This window comes from Halyomorpha halys, unplaced genomic scaffold (genome assembly GCF_000696795.3).
Source record: "Halyomorpha halys isolate HHAL.00 unplaced genomic scaffold, Hhal_1.1 Scaffold305.1, whole genome shotgun sequence".
In the NCBI taxonomy this organism is placed as follows: Eukaryota; Metazoa; Arthropoda; class Insecta; order Hemiptera; family Pentatomidae; genus Halyomorpha; species Halyomorpha halys.
Window position 1 is genome coordinate 798,707 of NW_027105918.1, and position 15,929 is coordinate 814,635.

General features: G+C 32.6%; 1 protein-coding gene across 1 annotated transcript in view; it reads right to left on the reverse strand.

The window, feature by feature from the left end:
• LOC106681029 (uncharacterized) overlaps positions 1–15,929 on the reverse strand; it is a gene marked incomplete at its 3' end in the record, with an annotated part of 68,197 nt that overhangs the window by 11,280 nt on the left and 40,988 nt on the right. Inside the window, 1 exon segment of the mRNA XM_067053579.1 lies at positions 1,524–1,690. Within this exon segment, the coding sequence (XP_066909680.1) occupies positions 1,524–1,690 (167 nt within the window).

Genomic DNA, 15,929 nt, shown 5'->3' on the forward strand with positions numbered 1-15,929 from the left:
AAATTAATTTTTCTATAATGCCTGGAATAGTTATTTATTGGATCAAGTATTTTTTATTGTTCTTTGTGTAGTTGTATTTCTTGTGCTTTCTAAAACAATTCTATGCGTTTTGTATTTTATTGTATATTTTTCGCAAGGTGTTTAAAAAAAAAATTTTAATTTTTAACATTTGCCCTAATGAACTACTTATCAGTTTAAAACTTTTTTTCCCTTAAGAGATCTGTAATTATTTCCGTTATAAGGATTGTCACTTTTCTAAAAATGAAAATAAATTACACAAAAATCAGTTTTTATCTCTACAACGATTTCCGGGAAATAAAAATACCCTTGAAACACCTACTACCCTTTTCTCATCAATTTGATGACGTTTCGACCGTCGATTTCAAATCAACATAAAATTAAAAATTTCATTATAATTTCATATGAATCATTTTATTTTTATAACAATCTATTTTTTAAATTAAAATAATACTATAATTGAAATTACCATACACATAAATATTATACTAGCAATCTTATTTATCAAAATATTATTATATATGAATTTTTCCATCTAGCAGTTTTCTCATAGTTATTAATTAATAATTGAGAGATAAAAAAATTAATAAATAAACACACAAAATATTAAATGTATCAATAAACTACCTTGTGTAAGTATAATTTTCCTTTTTTAAAAATCTTTATTACATTGTCATATAATCATCATCTGTAAAAATTAATTAAGTAAAAAACTTGGATTTAATCCACTTAATGATCATTATTTATCTAGAAATTGAACACGAGAATCGATCCAAGACTTGATTTTGTTCATCCTCTAATTGTATAAGCTGCGTTAGTTAGCAGAGTGAAGTGCTAACTATATCTGATTTAAGGATGTAGGCCAAACTTTCACATTTGGATGTAAATTCTGCCCCCAAAAGCCACCGATCCTGATGATGTGTTAGGATATGATTGATATGACTGACTGGCCTGGACAACCTTTTCAAAGTATCTGCTAAGTAAGAGGTAATTCAGCGGCCTCTAAGCTTCCGGGTCTATCCAGAATAAGTGGATTTGTAGTCGTTAAGTGTTCACAATTAAAATTCATGAGTCGCATTCTAAGATTTTGAGTATCGGTGAGATCTTCAGTTGTCAATTGGCCATAAGTAGGTTAATAAATTTTCACATTAGTATAGTCATATTTTTTAAATACTTTTGAGCTCCAAACAACCCTTACTTAATTGTTATTTATTTTTTAACTGTTTTTATTGATAAATAATACATTATGTGTGGTGATCAGTACTAGAGCTATACTAAAACCCTGTGTTTATTTATTTGTATTACTATTATTTTTTAATTATATAATTCAGATATTAATTCTATAAATTTTAGTTGTTTTTGTTAGTTTCTTTCATTGATCAACTACATATTTATTATTATTATTATTATTTCTTATATATATTATTTTAATTACTGTTTTTAATGATTTATTTTTATTATTTAAAATTATCACATGTCAAATATTTATTGGCTGAGTAACTCACCAGTTTTCCTATTCCACTTAGGATGGTCGGCAGGAAGAGAGCCACCAGGACGGACTTTACGATCTGTGCGCCGATGAACAGAGGCAGCAGGAGCTTCTTCAAGCCGAAGGCGAGGAACCCGAGTCCGAAACCGGTCAGGAAGGAGTTCTTGCCGAAGGCCATCCTAGCTGTAGAAACAAACTTGAAATGAAACTTCAATACATTATATATACTGTCATTATATATTTATATATATTACAATTCATTATTTTTCCAAAGGATATATATTCCTTCCACTTCCAATCATTTCAATCAAAAGTCCTTTACAAAATCTTCAATACTCCTTATTGTGTCACAAATAGAATAGTCCACAACAACCTTAATTCCAAATATGTAATGCAGATTCCATCTTCCCCATCTTGCCATTACAAACTCCATACTCACAAACTATTCTCCGACGCGCTTAAAACGTTATTTATCTGCTTGTTGACGAGGAGTAAGTACCTTATTTTTTTTTTAGTTTTATCAACTTTTGTATTTTTTATATTTTATGGATTACATTATATTTTTATCTGTAATATTAAATTATTATAAAAAAAATTCATGAAAACAAAATGGTTGTTTCTATTTATCGCTTCTGAATTCCTATGTATCCATGTAAATTGAAACTGGTATGAAGTGAAACAAAAACAAGAGATTGGTTAAACCCTAATACATCGAAGTTCATTGCAGTTCAGACTCTCCAACAGATCATGAAATTTATAGTTAACGACATAATAATAATTAATTAATTAATAACGACATAACAATTCTGACAAGCACAGAAATATTATGTAAAATAATTAATTAATGTAAAGAAATGAAGTTAAGATGAAATGTTTAAAGAAAAGAATAGAATGTCAATATGATATTTAAGGTCTATATGTATAAAACAATTTATTACAATTGATAATTATAAATGTTTGAAATATTCATACTAATATTATTTTGTTGTGAGATCATGAAGTGGGTTAGAACACGTAGATGTAAGAAAATTGTTAATGAATAATGCAATTACAGGAAGATAAGATCATTACACCTAAATCGCGGAAAATAAGAAATGAGAAATTCTTAATAACAAACAGAGGATTCGTGATTCTCTTCTGAGAGGACTATTGTGTATTTTATTTTATGTTTAATGATCATTAACGTTAAAGTATGAAAGTAGCGCTAAGTTTATAAAATAAAACTTCATTCCATTAAAAAAAGAGAAATTTTTGTTCAGTAAGATTATAAAGATATACGGGAGGCTTATCTATAGGTTATCACCCTATTTTAACCATGGTAGGGAGGTGGATCATGTTTTTATTCCGTGCTACTGCCCTGAAATAAAAGTCGACTCCCCAGCCAGATTCAAACTGGCACCGCTGCAGTAACGAGGCTGCTAAGATAGACGCCTTAATCCCCTTGACTATAGATGGTCCGTGACAATAGAACCTTAGAATGATATATAATTGAGTATGGAGTTTTAAACTATTGTTATAATATAACGAGGAAACTGCTACTTATAATTAACTGAGGAGGAAGCAGTCTCACCTGTCGGCCTGGCAACATGATCGGCGGAACGCAGGACTGTAACGGAAAGGCGAGGAACCGGATGAAGCGGAAGTGAAAGAGAAATGGAGAGGAATAGAGGACACAAGGATCGGCTAGCCGGCCTCGTTCACTTTCACAAATGGGTCAACGCCGCCGTGAAAGTAAAGTGTAGTGCCGGGTGGGTAGACTGTTTTATGGCTGGTGGCGGCCGTGCGTGGTGTGAGCTGTGGTTCGGGGGAGAGCGAAGGGGTAGGTGGGCCTCGAGGTCTCGAGTAGGTGGGGTGGGGTCTCGAGGGTTGGTGGCTATGCGAGGACCAGGAAGCTGGATAGTAGTCCGGGGGCCACTTGTTATGTCCTGAGATCGTGACTGGTCAACAAAAGTATAAGAATTAAGATAACAGTTAAAAAAATTCAGACGTCATAAATCTAACACTTAAACAAATTTACCCACGATTCAGACAACATTCCGAAGAAGAAACAAGAAAATATTTTAAGGATTATTATCGTAATATATTATACTAAGTTTGCTTTGGTTTATGCAGCTGATACCCTCACCCACCCTAACAAACGCTGACCACACATGTGTACTACTATTATATGTAGTGACCAATGAACCTACTACTGCATTGCAAACTCTGTTGTCACTCATATCATCCATTGAAGAATGGTGTCACAACTGGACAATCAAAAATCTTATCAGATGACCTTTACTCTCCGCCGTAAACCTCTACTCTTCTGCTCTACAGTATCTTTTTTTAATATCTCACTAAAGCCTATTGAAAATATTCCCTACTTAAGATTCCATCTTGACAAGAGACTTACTTGGAATCCTCGTTTATTGTGTATGTATGGACTAATAATGTTATTACTATTCATGAAGGGTACGACAAAAAAAAAAGAAAAGAAATGGTTTTTATATAGTTGTAAATTTCATTGGTACATATACACATGAAATTCAACAATAAAAATGACATAGTTAGTATATAGTTGTTAATATTGTCGTTTAATTGTTTTATTAATTTTATTAGCCTAGGACACTATGCCGGCCCAAGATAACCTTCCACGTTCCAGCTATTACCAGTTGTATGTTTTTGGAAGAAGAGAAAATAAAGATTCTTTTTTACGATCGGGTATAGATTTATTTTAAATTTGTAGATTTTTGACATGTTAAGGCCTCTTTACACATTTTCCTACGTGCTGAAAATAAAGTAACTGTCGATTTGAAGATCGCTCGCTCGCGATTTATTTTAATGTATTAGAATTCTGTAATCAGTTTTCAAAAAAATAACAATGAAGAATGGTATCGATTTTATGATGTTTTAATCTAATTCATTTAGCACTTTTCTACACCCTTCACAACATTCGAAGAAATCCGAAAAGTAAAATAAATCGCTATGGATGTTCTCAATCTTATAATAGGTAGCATCTTAATTTTCTGTATCTCCGAAAACGTATTAAGAGAACCTAATACATTAGAAAGACCTAAAGCCAAAATAAATCTATGTGTGAGTGATCTTAAAATCGATAGAATTTTCATTTTATGCATATCCAGAAACATATTACGTGACCCTAATACTTAAACAATCTGAAAAGTTAAAATAAATCGGTAGATGAGCACACTATAGAGAGAACTGCTAAATGAAAGCTGACTGACAATGACAAAAAACACAACCAGATTAATATATTATAAAGAATGTTAATTCGATATTCAGTAATAAATAACATAAAATAACATCAATTACTAGTCATGGTGAAAATTAATAAAAGAATAATAAATAAATATAAAAAGTGCAATGTGAAGTAGAACGAATCAAGCATGATCCCAACCAACGCGTTAGCCCACTCGAAATTCAACCCACTAAGTTCACCGCAAATAGTAGATTTCACCAGGAGACATCCATGTTCCGTGATAGACAATTTTTCTTAAGTAGGCTGATATCTCTAATCTTCGTGAGTCAGGAAGGAATTTTCTGAGTCATCCCAAATTGGAAAGACCTAAATGAAAGTATCAAGTGGGTTCTACGAATTTCCAGAATGTTAGATCAGTGGGTCCAAACCTGAAGAAGAATGTTTCGATCAGTGAGTCCAAACCCGAAGAAGCCTACGGTCCGCTAAACCAGAGATCGAACGATGTTCGGGCCATACCCACTTCCGACATTAGAAAAATATTTGTAAACTAAATTGTTTAAAAGTACATTTTTAGACATGTTTATAGTACATTTAATAATGTAGTATTCTCCTACAGACCTGTTTTTTTGCCCAACTTATATTTGTCTTAGGTTCTAGTTGATTCACTCCTTCAGGAAACGTTAGATAAAAAGAAGTTATAATAATACTAGACATGAATTCCTCTTTAAATCTGATTTTCTGTTAAAATCTGAACAAAAAATATCCTATTCCTATGGAAGTTCCATATTGAGGTGTGCTGTAGAAGAACTGGAGATGATTAGAAAATCAGCAAAACTCTCAAGAGATAGAATGAAGAAATATTGAACGACACCAAAAATTATAGCGGTTAGGAGGATTAACAACGATACATCTTGTATATTAAAATATTTGAAAACAAAAATTCATATATACATCATCCTGATGAAATAAAATAAAAAATACTTAACAGTCTCGAAAATTACACTTTAATAACAATGTACCAGTAAATGTTATCAGAAAACAAAGCAATCCTTCCCGACCGACCCGCCCCTCTAAACCCCGAGTTGGGGACGGTTTTGTATCATCACCTTTGAAACGGGAATAGGAGACAAAGTTAAATAAAAAACAGTTAAATCGAGCAACATTGAAAAAGTGGCTAAAATTGAAAAACGACATGATATTTCTTTAGAATTAATGTAGAGTCGTCTAAGATTATGAGAAAATTTTGTAGGTCAATACTGCGGATACAAACACGCGTATCTTTGAATTCTTTAGAGAAGAAAGTAATGGCGTGTTTAGATGTATAAGTAACGCAAAATGTAATAGATTCAGTGAGATATTGGGTTAAATAATTTGAAAAGTGGACTGAATAATAGATATAATAATTAAAAGTCTAAAGAAGGATCATAACAAAACTACTTCAGCATGACGTTGCATGAATATTCTAGTTGATCGCTACACATTTAACTTTACCATAGGAGTATAAAAATTCTACTGTAGTCAGAAGAAACTTTTCCAATACAATCCTTGAAACAGATCAGACAGCTGTTGTCGTAAGTTATCCTTTCAATGAAACTTTCACATTCGATTAGAAACTGCGTGAGAGATGACATCAGGAGATTTAGTGCCATTGTGTCCAACAGGAACTGGCTGTGTGTAGCAAGTCCTGTCGCTTTCGTTACAACGGTGTCCAGTCCTGTGATAGGGACGAAAGTCCTCCACCTGGATAACAAATGGATACCAGGATATCAACTCTCCTACGAGGATGAAATCCTATCCAGGATATAACTATTTCCTACGCGATATCATAGTTTCAACAGCAAGGTGGTATTTGGTTCGGTTTGGAACGAGGCCATTCTCTTCCACGCCTCTTATTTAATCTAGCAGTAGAATATGTTATTAGAAAGGTGATATAAGAAGAAGGGTTTAACTCTGGATGATAAAATATACATGTTTGAGTATCCCGATGATTTGCTGATTGATGATTAAAATTTGATACAACATTGATAAAATGTAGTAAGGAACCAGGTCTCGAAATAAATATGGATATAGAAAAAAAATATGTTTAGCAGCAGAAACGACAACAATTTAGATGGTATAGAAATAGACAAAGGCAGAAACACATTCAGAGAGGTTTAAATATTTAGGTTCCACAGTACCTAGAAATACGAAATTTATGAGTAAATAATGACGAAATTAAATGTGTGAAATGTATTTTTTCGATTTTGAACTTAGCTCGCACCTTCTTACCAAAAACTTAAAAGTTAGAATTTACAAAGCTATTATCCTTATTACTATTCTTAAAGGATTCGAAATGTAGGCTGTCGGTAAACTATCTTCTTCCAATAGTTTATTATTATTTTAATTTTTTTAAAAAATGAAATTGAATAAATCGAAGACAATTTATCGAAGAGAAATCGATATCGAAATCTGATCCCTACTATCTTATAAACACCAGTTTTTTCTTATCCGTGACGCGGCATCGATCCGTAATGCCTGTCCATGGCATCTCACGGCCCTTTGATACCCCAACGACGTGAGATACCGTAGGAGGATACGGTACCGTTAGTCTGGGGTCAGTCCAATAACATTGATATTTCTTCCCTCATTGAACATTTTGTCGAAACAAGGCAAATAAACTATTTAGGCCTGAGTAATTTATAAAGCAACTAATCTAGTTCCTAGTTTCAGTGGTTATCAGTAAATATTGTTTCTAGTTTCAGTGGTTATTAGTTAATCTTATTAAAGAGCAATATGTAGTAGTAGTTTTAAATATTCAAATCTTATTTGCAAAATAATGCCATAATTAACATGCCTAATCGATTATATAATTAATTAAATGTATATTTTTCCATACCTTACATGTCATTATTTTTCTAAATAGATCTGACATTTTGCTGGTTGTCAGATCCATATTTGACAGGAGTAAAGCAATATTTGAAAACAAAAAAATAAAATACATGTTTATTGATACATTGGAGTAACACTTATTGACCTTAATATATAAAGAATAAACAACTTCCTAGGAAATAAAATAAATAATATTTTAAACCATTTTTTTTTCTATCAGTCCTTGCTTCGTCCTTTGCCACTACCCACCCTCAATAAATTTGGATGCCTGGACAGTCTGGGGTAAAAGCTTGATGATAGTACACTATTTGTTTTAGAGGAGTAAAAGGTTCTGATGGAGAATAAAATTGTTGTCCGCTTGCCGATGGCAGGGGTCCCGTAATATAAAGGGGTTCAAATAAGAATTTCCGTTTAGAGTGGTATCCATTATAGAAGGATGTCCACTAAGAGAGATTTCTCTGTATTACTAATTGACGTTTGAGTATACTGTAGATTTTTAGGAATTCGTTTCAGAGTTTTAAATAAACGATTTTGGATTTTCAATTTAAAAACCATTCTATAAAAGCTTTCTTTCGAGAGACAGGGTTTGGAAAGTAACCCAGGATTGTTCACTGATAGCACATAAGCGGAGATGTTTCATGGCAATTTGTCACACCATTTACAATTGTTCCGATTTACATCAATATTCTTTTGAAAATTTTTAGGTCCATTTCAAACTGTTCTATCGATTTATCAATATTCCAACGAATCGTTTAAAAGTTAAATTTTTTTTTTGTGATATTTACAACTGTGTTAAAAATATATACAATAAGTAAATCTAATGTTAGTTATATAATGCCATGATACAGACATTTGGAGAATCTATCCATTAATTGGAATGTAACATTTCTAGAAGAGAGCCCGAGGCCATCTTCTTTTGAGATACCTAAGAGGATCATCAGGTCATGAAGGTGACATGTCGTACATCGACCAACCTACTCGCTATGATTGTCTGTTTAAAAAGTCTGATGTTACTATAGAAGTCACCATATTACCAGATTATAACACACAAAAAAGGCAATCCTTCCCCGCCGGACCCACCCCGCTAAGACCCCCGGAGAGTGACGGTCCTGTATCACTTTTTAAATATTCGCTTAAAACGGGAAGAGGAAACCTTAAGATAGTTTAATCGAGCAATATCTAAAAAGCGTATACAATTAAAACGGCATAAAGCCAGGTTAGATACAAGTGGGTTCAGGTGGTTAGGGAGTTTATATTGGAAGGATTCGAATTGGTTCTGGTCAAATCGGCTACATAAGGTCCTGATGTACAACTTGATTGGTGACGAAGAAAGGAGCATTAAAACTTTTACGATTGATTTATTGATGGATTATAAAGATTGAATACTAGAGGAATTCGATGGTTTAGTGGAACCCAAAGTTCAACTTCCTTAGTCCAGATAGGCCTTATCATAGTCATATAAATGAGTCTTTTGTAATTAGCTTGTAGTTTAAACCGTTTGTCTAGTAAGTTTTGTAATTGACGAGTAGTTTCCTGTTTGTATGGGGCATCCCAAGTTAGTAGCTTGTCCAGATTTAATCCTAGGTAACGGACCTGTTTGAAAGGAATAAATGGGGTATTAAAGGGTGCTGCGGGGCAGGAGGCCATGGGCTTACGACGAAGGGTAACGGTGATTTGGTGGAATTTATCGGAATCATTTTAATCCTCCCGTTTTGACACCATTCTCATAGGGTGGTGATGAATCGTAAAATTAAAATTTATGTATTATGATGGTGCAATAAGTAGACGAAAATATCTATTTCAGTGCTTATACTCAATTCTATACAATATAAAGGTGCATTAACACAAACAAGATCCTTATTCAACTATTATGAAGCTAAAAAAGCTAATTTACATTGGCAATTTTCAAGGTGCCATATAAGTGGTGTGACTGCAAAGAGAAACCGAAGATATGAATAATGTACAAGGCAGTGCGAACTAAGAGATTGTTTGAACAAAAAGAAGAATACAGTAAATAAGAAGACAAATTGACTTTGTTTAGTCATGCCTGTGCTCCAACAACTATTTACATATGACTGCTCAATGCTGGTCTTATTTTGTATAACTGAAAAAAAAAAAAACGATTATATCTGAATATTCAAACAAGATGGTGAAAATTGTAAAATACTATTGCACATGTAAAAAAGCGTTATATAATTTTTAAAAATAATTTTAATTGAAATTACACTATATATAGTCCTAAAGGAAAAAGGTTCCGATTCGGAATTAATGAACATAAACCTTTGAGAGTTTGAGAATTTGAGAGTAGGAGATGATGAGCAGAATGACTGGGTTCAAGAACCCGGTGGAAATGTCAATTATTTAACCTCGATTTTTGATTACTTTAATTATTATATATAGTTACTAGTCAAAATTGATGAGTCTGCAAAGTATACTTGGGGGAATACCAAATGGCAACTGTTTAAAAAAAAAAATAATTTTTTTATTCGAAGCTTTATGTTTAAATTACCTACAACACTATAACACCTAATAGGAGATCATTTAAAATAGAGTAAATTTGCTAAAATACAAGCTTTAGTAGTTCCTACGATAGAGTTTTTTAAAAGGCAGCATTACACTTAGATTCCTTTGTATTAATTTTATCTTTCATATTTATTTAATCTGTTTCATTCTTTTTTATATTTTTAAGTTAATTATCGTTCAATTCAGTTTTCTCATTACATCTCATGCAGTAGACTGTTTTTTAAAATTCAGTCAGCTCTAATAACATTCTTAATGGATTTAGGGTTAATATTTAGTTTCACACTAAGTTTATAACTAAAGACTAACTAAAAAAAAAATTATATTTTTCATTCACACAATAAAAATATGAAAAAAAACTGTATGTGTATTATTACTTTATATTACTAAATTAATTTCTATATCATATTACTACAATACATATTCTTTTTTCCCTTAGACCCACAATTCCAATATTTTAAGGCGGATCCACATGTTGGCCGCTCGCCACGAATTTGAGACTTGTACAAATGCTCGGTAAACAAAGAGCGGACCATCCACATTTCAGTGTTATTCAGAGAGGCAAGCATGGCGGACGTACAAGAGGTTTCAGCTATTGCACTGGGATTATATTATTTTTATTATAAAAAAAATAAAATGAAAGGAAATTAAATATAAATAAATAAGATTAAATATAAAACTTATAAAAAGTACCAACAAACACCTTTAACCTCCTAACAGCTCTCAGTTTAGGCAACTAGACGAAGAACAATGGTGGAGATGATACACGAGCGCTCTCACGAACCCCTTTGATCTGTGCCCAAAAAACCGTCTCTCGACGGATCGGCAACGAGCTTAGGCCAACTCGTACAAGCCACCCATCCACATGCTCGCGCATGTCTGAGTTCGCCATGGCTTGGCCAACATGTAGAGGCCCCTTTAGATATTGAATGGTATGACAATGCGGTGAGCCATACCATAGAGGAATACCCAGTAAAGCCACCTAAGCTATGATGTCACCCTGGAAGACCTACCTCACTGGAAGGGATATACTGGCCAGAGCCCATTCGGTACACCCTACTTCCGAGACCGTAACCGTCCTTTATAGCATGGAGTTCCAGTTCCATTATGTAACAGTAACGGGATCAAAGTCAGTAGAATCACGGGGACACGTCATTGTATCTTAGCATTTACTTATTTTTAATTAATTTTTTTTTTTCGTTTAAAGAAAACATAAAGCTTAAGTGATTTAATATACAGTTAAAGGGAATGTATTTTTGGCCGAACAGAAATAGGTACTGCACTATTGCTGGTTTCTTTTTCGTGTCCAATATATTCTTTCCAGTACCCACAAATGTTTGCATCTAGGAATGTAAAATCATAAAACATTATGGAAAACTCTCAAGGTCGCTTAGAATCCAACCGATAATCTTACAAGACTAACACAATATCACACCATAATTAAGCTAATGCCAGTTGTTAACCATTGTTTATCTTTGAATCTTCTAATTTTACTAAAATAGTTTTTCTGGATAAAGTATAAATCTTCACTCCTCGCTGGGATTATATAGGGATAGGCACTTTATCATAAAAGATGTGCTGCTTAACTTAAGATGTATTAGCTTGCTAAATACACAACAAACCTTAAATATTATCAGACAATTTTTAAAACCTATATTAAATACATAGCATAATATAAATATTCTTGGTATAATGTAGATATATATAAAACATATTTTAATTTTAAAATTTATGATCCGTTATTTTTTTAATCCTAGATAATTTTTTCTATATCATCATAGAGCTCTTTAGCGCGTTTTTGTGTCCAAGATGGATCTTTTCAATTGGAATCGTGGTAATTCTTTTGAGGATGAATTGTCGAATGCATGCTTAGTCCATTATATTTTTATAATTTTGCATGCAAAAGTTGTAAAAAATTTGTCATTATAACATACAATCAAAATCAATATTATTTGTAAGTAAATTGAAATTTTAACTACACCGTTATTCTGAAACTTACATACTTGAAATTTTACAAGCTGCTAATCATATGACCATGTTTTTAAGGTATATTTCTTTGAAAAATAAAAATAACGAAAGTTAATTATATAAACTTTCAATAAGTTCCAGATTGGCGTAATGCCTAAAAATATTTATGGATTTCTTTACTTTCTCCTGTTAAATTACTTACTGGATATAATGCTGAATATCCTCGTAAATATTTCATACAGCCAACTTAGGACTTTATCCAATTTCAAATTTTGACAATACAATGTACGATAAAAAAAAAACCCCAAAAAAAAAAAAAAAATCAGACTAAATCATTTACCTATCTGATTGGAAACAATTTTTCTCTCACTATTCATAGTGTACAGTTTAAAAAATATCTCAAATAATTCTGTTATTTTTGTTTAAGAATTATTTTCATTGGAACCTCAACGTGAAAAATCACACAAGTTTCTTATTTTTTCCAACATTAGGCATTTTTGTCAATCTGTGTTGGCCAAAAATGATATTAAATATTCTGTAGGGAATTTTATCACTTTTCATTTTTTTATAGAATGATTTTTTTTAAATTTTAGTTTTCTTGTTTAACGTGGGAAAAAAGATCCAACATGTTGGTGTTATTTTTTTCAATTTTTGTTTTGAAGCCAGTTTCAGTTGGTTTCAAAATTCTGATGAAACATCTTTGAACAGTAGCTCCCTAAGATTTTTGGCGGCAGAACCCTTTTTATGGAAGTAGGAAAAAGGTGGAACCCTTTTGGTAGATGTAGAAAAATGGTGGCACCCCTTATTATTATCATACCTACACAACAACACTTGTGCAATATGCGAAGAATTACTATGTTAGTTATTTTACTGTGTTAAGTTAACGTGGAATGAACCGTTCCTAATTTATTTAGCGAAAACCCTGGGAGAGGCTCGCGGATCTCTGGTTGGGAATCTTGAAAGAAAAACCATCTATACTTCTTTCTTCGAAATAAACGTTATAATACAGTACTATATGTTGTATTTAATATATATATAAAAATATAGTAATATGTTACTTTAGCTCCCCCAAAAAAGTCGGGAACAATTACTTTTTAACCAGACTGTACGCCGATAACTATATAGGTTAGTTTACAATATTAACCGCCTTTTAAGAGGGAAAATTTCTTTCTCGCTTTAGTTAGAGAACTCATATACGCATTAACTTATATTGTTTGTACAATATAGGACGTCGCTACAATGTTTGAGTGAGGATATAAAATTTTTTTATTGACAGATTACATCTAATGATCCCATATTTCTATGTCTGTTAATGTCCTAATTTTCCCATAGGTATAATTCTGAAGTTTGACATTTAACTCTTAATCTGCTCTTTGGATATCAATCCGAAGATTCTGCTGTATTTATTGGGTCGACTTAATTAGACTATTTCCTCTTGTTTCCTTTAAATTGTTTTCAAATAGGAACTTTTTCTTACTCCTTCAGTAATACGTTCTAACGTCCATTCCCCTCCTGAAATTCCTCCTACTGAGAAAAATTCCCTGTTGACTAACAGTCTGGTCAAGAAGTAATTGTTCCCGCCTTTTTGGGGGGAGTGAAAGTAAATAATTACTATAATTACTGAAACTATTCCATTGATGACGCTAAAAACATACTAAGAATATACTAACTTAGGAGTGAACGGGGCAAAGAGAAGATGTTCCTTGGTCAAAGAAGGCAGTTCTCAGAAAGGCGCTACTTGTTGGTCTTAGGGATACTTCCGCTCGCTCTGCTCACTGTATTAGCTTGGAATTATATACAGTGAGCCTGTGTTTAGCCGGCTCAGCAATAACATAACTTCGAGTGAATCAGAGCGTTCTTCTCTGGGGCTTTCTACCTCCGCCTTCCTTGTACCATTTAGGATATAACCTTACTCAACGTATCGACCTAAACGGGTTAATATTAATATTTCTCTTTATATTATCAAAAATATTATAAAGAATATGAATAATTCGAAAAACTGAAGATTACAGTGCAGGTCAAGCAAAGAAAATTTTACTGCATTTATTTTGTGAAAGATATTAATCATATTTCGAAGTTTATATTTTAGAATAATATATTTTATTTTAATCATCATATTATTTTTTTTTCACGACAAAATAGATTCAGGGATAAACAATTTGTTTTCAGGATTAAAGAGTTTGTTTGTGGGTATTTTAATAATCAACAGGTTTATGTTATTTATCCAGAAATGCATTTGATAATAGTAATTCATTAATTTACCAACATGGGCTTGGACAGTCCATTAAAAATATTAAGCTGTAGCCTCTCCATCTAAGGAAGGGAGTTCAGTACTGATTTTACTGTATACGAATTTTCACAAAAAAATATTATACGTGGCAAATTTTAGTTGGCATATGTACACACCATTGAAACAGGAGTTGAGCTTTGGGGCTCCCCTAAACCCTGGAATTCCTCTCGTATCCAATCCTTACAATCCAAAATCCTTCGTAAAATCCTCAATGCTCCTTACTTTGTCACATAGAAAATCATTCATAAAGAACTTAATGATCCATATGCAACCGATCTAGCCCGAACCAGATATCAATTCTTCCATTATAAACTTCCTAACCACCCAAACCCACTAGTTTCTAACCTTGCTTCCTCTTCTACTCCTGATCCATCGCCTGAAAAGAAGATGGCCGCGAGACCTGCTAATGTAAAAACGTCATTAGAGGGCTACCAATTGGTAGTTTCTCTACACGCCTGTATCACTCCATTATAAGCTAAAATCAAATTTACTGGATATATGTACAGTTGTAAATTTCAATAAAAATACAAGATAAAAAATTCATAATTATTGCATACTTTGGATTACTAAAATATTTTAAATTCATTTCACAACTACTAAGTCGACAGTATTATTATTACAACAAAATTTTTTAGTTTTCACAAGTAGAACTTCTTTCAGGAACAAGAAGGAAATGTATTCTAAGGCAGACATGCTTGAGCACTAAGCAGTTGGGACGATTAGGGAAGCAGCGACCTACTTCTAAGTGCTTATCACACATACTAATTACATTCTTGGGTCGGATTCCTCTTTCGTTTGAAAACCTAATCATCCCAACGTTTCCCGTTTTACATCAATAATACCGTTTGCAGGTAGTTACTGGTAAAAAAATAAAAAAGGAAAAAAAAAGAATAAAAATTCTTTAGAAGGACTTTTATCTATGAAATATACTAAATTATATTTAGTACATATTCGACTAAACGAAATCTAGCATGCTTGGAGGCGTGGTACTATTGCTACATTAAAGTTCTCAACCAACATCTTCAATGGATTCTTTTACTCTCTTTTACTTCAAGATTCCGCATGTAAAGTAGGGTACTGCATTTGGAAATGCTAGACTAATAGGAAATACTAGTTTTCTTCAAAAGACAGTTATCAAAGTTTTATTTATTCCCGGGTCTTACTTATCCTCTCCAAACTGCTCCCCCCACAAAGCTGTGTTCTGAGATAATGATTCGAAGGAGTGTCTAGGCTATTGTAGGGCTCCCTGCGAACACCCCCAAGGCGATCTATGCTCCGAGCAAATATCGAGGTTTAGGCTTAATCCGCGGCCCAAGGGAAGCTCTTCAACAAGACTGGTCTATTGCTCAGCGACTGTCAAATGTACGCGATCAAGGATGGCATTTCATTTGTTATTTTTATATATATATGGAAGTAGTTATGAATTATATATTACATATATCACTTTTTTTAATATTTACTTTTTAAAATTTTTATATTTATCTATATTGTTATATCCTTGTAGATAATTGTAGATTTTTTTAAAGGATTTTAATTATAAAGTACTTATGTGCGAAAAATGCAATTTTATGTGTATG